Source organism: Lissotriton vulgaris, unplaced genomic scaffold (assembly GCF_964263255.1).
Source record: "Lissotriton vulgaris unplaced genomic scaffold, aLisVul1.2 SCAFFOLD_391, whole genome shotgun sequence".
Taxonomy (NCBI): domain Eukaryota; kingdom Metazoa; phylum Chordata; class Amphibia; order Caudata; family Salamandridae; genus Lissotriton; species Lissotriton vulgaris.
Window position 1 is genome coordinate 1,340,080 of NW_028247903.1, and position 10,520 is coordinate 1,350,599.

At 43.3% G+C, this 10,520-nt stretch overlaps 1 protein-coding gene across 1 annotated transcript in view; it reads right to left on the minus strand.

Annotated features, from left to right (window-relative positions):
• LOC147664985 (Golgi-associated RAB2 interactor protein 1A-like) overlaps nucleotides 1-9,887 on the minus strand; it is a 221,715-nt gene extending 211,828 nt beyond the window's left edge. The window contains exon 1 of the mRNA XM_086949841.1: nucleotides 9,735-9,887. Coding sequence (XP_086805967.1) covers nucleotides 9,735-9,887 — 153 coding nt within the window. The remainder of the gene's footprint in view (nucleotides 1-9,734) is intronic.
• Between the last annotated feature and the right edge of the window lie 633 nt (nucleotides 9,888-10,520).

The window sequence follows — 10,520 nt, forward strand, 5'->3', positions numbered from 1 at the left end:
TCTGCCCTAGGGTAGACCGGTCTGGGTCTGAGTGGCCGCGAGACCAACTGATGTGAATATAAGTGTGGTGTAGGGTATGGATATCCCTAGTAATTAGTGAGTATTCTTAGTATCCCTATAGATTTAGTGGTGTTTTTAATAATATGAGCTTGTATATTGCGAGTTCCCCATCCTCAGGTAGGTACTCAGGTGCCTGGATAGTTGGTCCTGAGGAGGGATGTGATTACGTTCTGGCTGGGTTGGAGGGGCCCCTAGGGGCTGATCCCATCTACTCAGAAAATCCAGTCATAACATTTGGCGTAGTCGGCATCTTACGAATCCTGTGTGTCCTGCCCATGTGCTTAGAGAGGTTCCCATGTGTTGTGAGTGAGTGCCATGAACGCCATAACATTTGGCGTAGTCGGCATCTTACGAATCCTGTGTGTCCTGGCCATGTGCTTAGAGAGGTTCCCATGTGTTGTGAGTGAGTGCCATGAACGCCATAACATTTGGCGTAGTCGTCATCTTACGAATCCTGTGTGTCCTGGCCATGTGCTTAGAGAGGTTCCCATGTGTTCTGAGGGAGTGCCCTGAGCGCCGGTTCCATCTGGCGTAATGTTGCAGTTTATGTAGCCTGTTAGACCTATGGGCTTGAACAGTTGCAGCGTGAGGAGATTGCATTACATCATGGCATTTGGCTTATTCAGGGTGGAAGGAATGGTTTTCATCTTGGTGTTTAAACTGTCTGAGTTGAAGGATGGCATTACATGAGGAAGCCAGTTACATCTTTGTGATGGTCCAATTGTATGAATGTGTGTAAAAAATGCTTTTAAATTGCCCATTAAATTGCTTGCTGCATCTGCTTATGCTGTGCAATGTGAAATGTGTTCATTGTAATATGATCTGTGGAGTTCTTCGAATATAGCTCCTTGTAAATATGGCTTGTGAATAGCGCCATTTTAATGTGGCTTATGAGGTGCATGTTCTCATGTTGATCTGCTGTGTTGCTTGTGCATTGCGCTTTGGATATATTCCTTGTGAAAAGCGTGTCATTTTTTGAGTTTGTTTACTGTCTTGTAAATATGGCTTGTGAATAGCGCCATTTTTATTGTGGCTTATGAGGTGCATGTTCTCATGTTGATCTGCTGTGTTGCTTGTGAATGGTGCTTTGGATATATTGCTTGTGAAAAGCGTGTCATTTTTTGAGTTTGTTTACTGTCTTGTAAATATGGCTTGTGAATAGCGCCATTTTAATGTGGCTTGTGAGGTGCATGTTCTTATGTTGATTTGCTGTGTTCCTTGTGCATTGCGCCTTGGATTTATTGTTTGTGAAAAGCTTGTCTTGTAAATATGGCTGGTGAATTGCGCCATGTGGTCATGGCTTGGATGGAGCATGTTATCATTACGTTAGGCAGGAGAGAGCTGGATCTCTCTCTCGGGTGCTTGGGGATAACGTTTTGAAAATATGTGTACGTGTCATCTGTAAACGGGAAGAGATGTGCTCATGACTTTCCCATGTATCCATGGACATTGGGGAATGATTGTGCTTGAGCTGCCAAAGGGTTAATATCTTGAGTTGAGATGGCAGTCTTTATTTTTTACATGCTGTCAACATGCATGGTTATCTGGCCTGACTATAAAAGTCAGTGGATTATTTGATGGTTTGATTTTGACTTTTTTTTGGTTCCTTGGTCTGCCTATGTGCTTTGTCAGCTTTTTGGACGGAAAGGTACCATCTTGTGCTTTGCAAAGGGTTCTGTTCATTTCACATTCTTTTTGAAATGCGTCTAGGAATTTGTGTGGGTTTGCCTTGGAACTGTAAGTTATAAATCACCCAGTCGGATTGATAAAGGGTTTGCACGGAGAGAGACAATGAGTGAAATGTTACAAAAAAAAAATATATAAAATGGCCCTGTTAGAGTGCACGCTACGGGGCTGTTTTCATTAATTATTTCTTTGAGGGGTTTCCATCTAGACAGGAATGTGCTGGTTGCAATGATCACAGGTTGAGAATAATCAATCTTGCCCGACAGTGCATGGTAACATGTGCTTTTAATTAGTGGAAGGCAACCGAGTGCCTTTGAAAAAAAAATGTTAAAACGTAACACTATTATTTTCCCAAATGTAAATTAAAATGTATTCTTTTATAAAATGTGTCAGCAAAACGTCTCCTGGTAAGTTAACTAACTCAGTTAGAAAATAATTGGTTGTTTATTAGTGTATGAATGTGGCTCTTTTATTAGTTTGGATTACATAGCTTGCATGTTAAATTACACTGTAATGTAAAATGATATGATGCCCCTGGTTAAATTAAATACAATGTTGAAATGTATCTGCATTTTATGTTGTTTTACAAATTATTTCTCCTTCAGCAGCTGACAATGGACCATGTTAATTCGTTTTTTTTTTTCAAATGCAGAATGTATAATCTTGTGTGCAAAAGTTAGTTGCCCCTTTCTAAATAAGTGCCCATATTTTAAATGTCTTGCCTTTAGCTGAATTAGTTAGACAAAAGTCTTTTTAGAAACTGGAGCTTTTAATTAGCAGTACACTGTAACAGAATTGTTTTTTTTTTTAAATGCTAGATTTCGTTGGCTGGCACAATTAGGCCTGGGAACAGGCAAGGAATTTGTTTGTCGACCTTGGCAGACCAGCTGGTTTGTGCAGACGAGTTTTTTTTCCTTCATTCTGCAGGTTCCGATCACGTCCCTGTTCGTTATGATTGGCTACAATCCAATTTTCTTCCGCGAACGGCTTGTTTATTTAAGGGCGGGGTGACCTGGCTCTTCCCTTGGAGTTAGTTAGTCGTAGTGGGCCTGGGCGGGCTTCCCTGACCAGGGAAATGGGAGGCTTGCAGTGCCCTGCTGATGCTGTGAGCTCATCACTTGGCGGTATTTCAAAGTAGCTTCACACTCTAGCCTGGCTCCTGCTCTGAAGGGAGGGGCTGGCTTAGAGAGGATTAGGGTATGTTAGGCCCCACTTACTAAACTTAAAAGTTAAATTTTGAATGTTTTTAATTAATCAGGATATTTTCTTTTCAATAATGAAAGGCACCCGGGGTGCTTTTTAAATAAAAATTTTATTTTGCAAGAATAATGATACTTGTTCTCTTGTTCCTAGGATTGCTGAGTTGTGGTTGTGTGTGGGTCGATCCCCCTCCCACTTCCTTTCTTGTTTTAGTTTTTTACTTTCATGTTTTTATTTTAGTTTATTATTTTTGGATGATGGAACCAGACCAGACCAGACCAGACCGGAAGGGTGATGGATGGCCGCATCGGAGGAAGTGTCCGGATATCGAAGATGCAGGGTGGTGGCCTACACTGATCAACAACATTAACTTTGGACTTTTTTAATGAACACAATCCCTTGGCCTGCATTTTTTTGTTGACATCACTACGAGCAGGCCCCACTTTAAAAAAAAAAAAAAAACACAAACATGTTTTATTTGTGACAGAATGATACATAGATTTGATTGCATAATCCCTTGGACAAGCAGGCCCCACTTTTAAAGCAAAAAAACATGTCACCTATTATAGTTTTTCTGTTTTCTTCAAAACAGTTTTTGCCAATGAAGGACTTTTTTGTTGAATGGTGGTGCACACATGTGTTCCACAGTATGATGTAAAATGGCGGTTTTAGGCTTGGTGTTACACCAGCTATCTTGTAGAAATGGGGTTGTTTTTTTTTATTGTTCTTACATTTTCACCTTGATTGATCAAAGGGTGGTTACCTTAAACTTTGGATTGTTCTGGGTGGTGTGTCTTTTAGTATGATTATGTATTGATGTTTGCCCAAACCTTGACACAGTTTGTCATGTCTACTTCTCAGATTTCACTTTAAATTGACAAATGTCAGTAGGTAGGCCTCATTTAGGCCCATTGTTATTTTCATCCCACAAACATGCCCCTACACCAATAGTTTCATGAGTCATCATTAGCTTAAGTTGCCTATAGTAGGTAGGGCTCATTTAGGCCCTTTGTTGTTTTCTCATTAGGAGTTGAAACACATTTAGTTCTTAAGTTGACAATAGTAGGTAGGCCTCATTTAGCCTTAAGTTGTCCGAAGTAGGCCCCATTTAGGCCCCTTGCTGTTTTCATTCAACACATAAGTCCCTACATCACTAGATTTCATCAGTTATCACTAGAAGTTGAGGCACATTTAGTTTGAGGATGCTTTGGTTAGTTTCTGTTGTTATCAGATCCAATCTCAGATATGTTTCAGCATTCAAGTCGAGGTTGCTTTGATTTGTTTTCAGTTGGATGTTAGGTTTGTATTCCCTACAATTGAGTTTCAGGTGGAATTTCCTTAAGTTGTCATTCTTTTTAGAGAGTTTTTTTTTAGGTTTTGATTTGTTGATAGATTGTGTTGATGTTTGTTTATATGGATGTTATTGTTTATAAGATGTTCGCAAGATAAGGATCTAAGGGTGGATGGCAGAGTTTTTGGGCTCTATTTAGCAGTGATATAGATCTTAGTCTTGCTCACATCTAGGATAGGTATTCCTAGCCTGTATTGGATAGATTGTGTTGATGTTTGTTTATATGGATGTTGTTGTTTACTGATGCTCGCAAGATAAGGATCTAAGGGTGGAATGTAATGACAGCGTTTTTGGCTTTATTTAGCAGTGATATAGATCATTAATCTTGCTCGCATCTAGTATAGGTATTCTTAGCCTGTGTTGGCCCTTATAAGCCCTTTTTCCAGATCTAGAAGAGGATAGCTGCTTAATATGCCTTTATTCTTGACTTTAACCTGTCTATTGCCTATTGGCTTTGACATATTAGACACCTTGGTATGGTTTATGTAGGTATTCTGACAGAGCTAAGGAGCATTTCACCCCTTTCAGGCCTACAGGCCTAGAGCTAGAGGGACTCCATCTTTATGAAGCTGAGAGGCTTTTCAGGGCAAAGGCAAAGTTTATAGTTATAACTGTTGTTCGCCCTAAGCGGACCGGAGAGAACCGGCCAGAGCTGAATCTAATCAGGAATTGTTCCCGGGCTCAGGTCTCTAGACGAAATAAGCAGACTGGTCACTGTGGGAGCGTCTAGCGCAAGGAGCCTGGTGCATGGGATTGGTGGGAGGAAGCTGCTGGCTGGAACTTTCCATGAGGAAACAGCATTCTATATCAGTGAAGTGCAGAGGCGGAGCCAGTTAGTCAAGCAGAGAGTCAAGCAGAGAGTCGAGTCGAGTAGAGTTGCAGTCGAGTGAAGGTGGCGAAGCCAGAGGGTCGTGTTAAGGTGGAGGAGTGGAAAGCAGTGGAGTGGAGTTGGCAGAGAGAGAGGGTTCAAGCTGGAGAAGAGCTGAGTTGAATAGTGAGCTGGAACTGAAGGAAGCAGTCAGAAGCAGTTGCTTATCAGGAGGAGGTGTGAATAGCTGGAGTCTGAAGTAATGCCTTTTAGAAGAGACGGAGGAGAGATCGTGGACTAACCTATGGGAGCAGATGGAGTTAATTGGACATTGGCGCAGAGACAGAGTGAATAAGCTAGTGGAATGAACGGTGATCAGAGCGGCAGGAACCATTAAGACTGAATCTGGAAGGTGGAGACAGTTCGCGTGGGGGAGAGGAGTCCAGAGACAGAGTGATCAGCGCAGAGGTGTACCCAAGAGTGCAGGAGAGAGAGAGGGAGTCTGAGATGAGCCAAGGCACAGACGAGAGAGGAACCCAGATGACAGCTAGAACAAGACTACACACTAATAAGGTGAAGGCGTTCCTGTTATATTAATTTACTTTACACTTGCATCTTAATCTTGTCCTTATTCCCTAGGCTATTGTATGTTTAAATCTTTTCTCTTTCAGCGGAGTGTTCCTGTTATGTTTAATCTTTTCTCTTTCAGCGGTGTGTTCTACCTATAGTCTTTGTCAGTTACATATCTGTATATGTGTATTTTATTATTGTAATAATAAACATCCCCATAACTACAGTGCATGAGTTCTTTTATGATAAAGCTAGCCTGGCTTCTGGCAGAAGGGAGTAGGAGCGCTTAAATCAAGAAATAACTCAATCACATAGTGTGTATATCTTTGTCCCCATACAGTGAGGGTAATCTTTCCTGGTAGGTATTGCTGTTTGAACAGATGCTACCCCTGGTCAGGTAAGTAATAGTGAGGGAGAGAGGAGACTTGCAACTAAGGGACTAAGTTAAGTACACCCTCCCATAATCCTGTAAACAGCGTCTTCTGTTCCAAAGCATAGGTAACCTTTTTCCTCCTAGTCAGATGTTATAGCCAGAACAGATGTTGCCCCTGATCCGGTAAGTCTGAATGAATAGGGAGAACGGGGAGCCCTTGAGCTAGGGAATTGTTGACACTAAGTAATTCGGCTATCCCATAATATTATTGTAGTAGTAGATCCTTAGTGAAGAGGCATATATATATATAAAGGTGTTCATAGGAATGTGGTCGTCGTTGATATACGGCGTTAGTGAGAACGCTGGGGGGGATTACCAGCGCTGATACCCACAAGATTGTGGCTTGAATAAGTGAGAGCGCCAGGGGGGACACTGGCGTGGAGATCGACAGGATTGTTGATCGTTTGGAAAAGGGAGCATTGGGTTCTGCAGGCCCATGTGTAGTCGCACCGGATTGTGCGCAATATCTGCCCTAGGGTAGACCGGTCTGGGTCTGAGTGGCCGCGAGACCAACTGATGTGAATATAAGTGTGGTGTAGGGTATGGATATCCCTAGTAATTAGTGAGTATTCTTAGTATCCCTATAGATTTAGTGGTGTTTTTAATAATATGAGCTTGTATATTGCGAGTTCCCCATCCTCAGGTAGGTACTCAGGTGCCTGGATAGTTGGTCCTGAGGAGGGATGTGATTACGTTCTGGCTGGGTTGGAGGGGCCCCTAGGGGCTGATCCCATCTACTCAGAAAATCCAGTCATAACACCCAGTAAAAAGATCTGGGTTTAATCCATCACCGTTCTTTAGCCCACTCTGCCACCCCAGTTCAGACATGGCTATATGCAAATCAGTCTGACCCTGTGCCTCATGGGAACAGTCCAGCCCGAACTGCCAAGCCATGTCTTTCCTGGACCGGAAACAAGCTTCCGAGGACCGGTTTCTGGCATTTCAGCCGTCTTCAGCCCGGCTTGCTTGAATCCAGTGGCAAAGTGAGCAAGGGACTCACGTCTGAGCATACCCTGCCACACTTATGGCGGCCAAAAGCGGTACAAAAGGGGGTGGTGATGGACGGAGCATCTGAATCAATCAAACACTCACACCCCGTCAAAAGATCTGGGTTTAATCCATCACCATTCTTTAGCCCACTCTGCCACCTCACTTTGCCAGTGGATTCAAGCAAGCCGGGCTGAAGACGGCTGGAATGCCAGAAACCGGTCCTCGGAAGCTTGTTTCCGGTCCAGGGAAGACATGGCTTGGCAGTTCGGGCTGGACTGTTCCCATGAGGCACAGGGTCAGACTGATTTGCATATAGCCATGTCTGAACTGGGGTGGCAGAGTGGGTTAAAGAACGGTGATGGATTAAATTAAATAGAACCTGCAAAAATCTGAATGGGACGCCCAAGAAAACACATGCATTCGCAAAAAATGTAGTTCCTTTATGTCAGCTGTGAAAGGGTACAAGTCATCCAATCAAAATGAGTTTAAAGACGTTATGCTACAGGGGAGCGGAAAACACAAGAAGAGGGAGGAAAACCATTAAATAAGAAGCAAGCAAATGAGATTGGCAAGAAAGCCAGCCAATGATGAGCAATGGGTTGACCGAAATCCCACTCTAGGTACTGGTATTGTGCACAATAGGTGTTTGACAGTGAATTGCTAGAATCTGTACGTAGGCAAGACCTACAGAAAGGCAGCATAGTAACTATCAAACATTAGCAAAAAAGTCAAAGTCGGAGCCCCTGGAGGGCTTGTAGTATTTCCAGTAGGTTAGCCTACTCCTGCCTGTGCGCTGGGGATTGCTGCCTATGAAGGGCTCGGTCATGAAAAAGATGGCTGAAAGGCTTGAGCACCCAGTAGTATATTACCCACCAGTCAAAGGTTTGAAACTGAAAATGGCTGACTCTGTGTTTTATCCTTCCAAGAAGAGTAAGGAGAACCCAATTTCATCACCTACTAGTAAGCATCAGAGTACAATTTGTTGTAGATGTGCTTTACAAAGTGCCACATCAATAAATCGAAACCAGACTCACTTAAGTCATTAAGTCTTGAGTATTGACAGTCTCTGTTTGGAACCAAACATTGGTTTAGTTAACCAAACTAAACCAAAACTGCACACCTTCCAGTTTTACAAGGCATAATCAATTGAGATCAACAAAACCCGGCTAGCTCGTCGCAGCTCTGATTTTACAGCACGCACTAACCAAATGCATATACATATACATCTAATGTGAATATTCAATGCAGCTTAAACAATATCAGATAAAGAGAAAATTCAAAGCATGTAAATCAAACTCAACAAACTCGTTAGAGCTCAGATTGTCACAGTACATATCCAATACAGGTAAACCAACCTTAGCGGACGGTGCTCACAGCACCGCCCACCACAATGCTGGGAATGCACTTTTTGCATGTGCTTGCACAACGTGACAGGCACTGCGCGGTGCCTGCCACCTTGTGCATGCAAATGCAGGGGATACCATAGGTACCCCCATGTGCACACCCATGCCCCCAACATCCTGGGGGCCCACTACGGGCCCCCGCAGGCAAAGACCAAATGCCTTTCCATGGCGGCAACGCCGCCATGGTAAGGCACATCTCTGCAGGCATTGTAATATGGAGGGCGGTGTCTTGCAGACACCGCCACCATATTAACCTTGTTTTCCGCCGGTCAACAAGTCAACAGGAGGGAAAGCGGCAGACGGTCTTTCCGTCCGCCGTGGACCCCCCTACCATCATAATATGGCGGGGTCTTTGCTGTGTGGATGGCGGCGGATAGCCCCCGCCGGCCTGGCAATTGATCCCGACCTTGATTATTTATGGAAAGTCCCTGTTTGCCCAGCATCTTGAATTAGGAATAGTGAATTAACATGTCCTTAAATATTGAAGCAAACTGCCTGGTCTCCTTTCTTAAAAATTTCAATACTGGAATTTGGAAAAAAAGATTACATATCCAGTCGAGGAATATTTCGGAAAAATGAACCCCACGTCGGTACATTTACAAGGACGGCATAGATTACTATATACTAATTTACTATTCTTACATCCTGCCAAAGAAAACATGGGTAAAGGAAGTTTCATATTTTCTATATGTGTTTTGGAAGTAATAAAGAAGCGGTTTACTTGTCTGTGGTGAATATGTGTTAGAAACAGATAACCTGTATTTTCGCGAAAGGTTTAGCCAAGACACCTGAACTGACCTTGAGCTACAAAAGAGGTCATTATGAGTCTCATTATTATCATCATTACTATGATTATTGTTTCTAATGTGATCAGATTAATTGCACACGTAGCGCCGTCTCACCTTGTGTAAAATAGAAGTCATTGCCAATTTTTTACCCCACCCCTTATTCTCATTTCAGTTTGACTCTCTATATCACCAAAGCCTGGATATATGTTGCCTCTACATTCACATTAATACTGCATTAATATTAAGGCAGGGTCTGGTGGTTTAGTGACTAATGGGTCCATTGTTGACCCCCCCTGTTCGACCTCATGGTCAGAGGTTCAAATCTCAACGGCTCCACTCAGCCTTTCAGTCATTGGGTTGGGTAACAATAAAACATCTGTTATTCAGCGCCAAATACACGTTATGTTTTGTGGTAGCTTGGGACTCTGCACCAGCAGAATCGTACCTGAATGAAATCGCTCTCAAATACGGCAGATCTGTTGAAATCGTTGTATTCTTGAGTTTTCAGCAGCTTGGAGAGAACCCCCTTGCCTAGGTCCAGGTTCAGTTCGATATCCTCTTCCTCGGGGGTGGGCCCCCACAGACAACATTCTGCCATGCGCGCAGCTCGGCCCAAGTCACCCCAGGTTCTTTGCGGACGACTAGAGCGCGGGGCCTTAGGAGAAGCTGTCCTCTCAGGCCTGATTGGGTCATGCTTCCAGCCTGGGGAAACGCTCCTTTAATTCCTATGCCACTTGACCACAGGCCGGACTCACTGCAACTTCCTGATCAAGTGATGTCACAAGGATACAGCAGTGATGTCACAGCAGCAGGCCTCGCTGAGAAAGCCCAGTCAGTAAGAAGGGGAAATGATACTCCAACCTAGGTGTCTTAAACAATGTTAGGATTCAGCGCGTGCCCCAACAGGTTAGTCTTTCAGCATATGCGACTTTCTTTGCTTTTTCTGCTTCTTCCCTTGGCAAGTATTGGTATTTTACCACGTTCCCTTGGCAAGTGTCATTATAATACCTCTTTCCTTTTATAGGCGTTGATGTTTCAACAGATTGCCGTTAAAAAGTTGGTGCTTTAACCATGTACACGTGGTAAATGTCTGTTAAAACTCATTTTCCAGGCAATTGTTGTATTATTCATAATCGCTCGGCATCTGTTTTTGAGTGCATTTCTTTAACGAGTGTCGTTTCTTTGCAATCCTTGGCAAGTGTCAGGGCTCCACTATGCTCCACTAACAAGT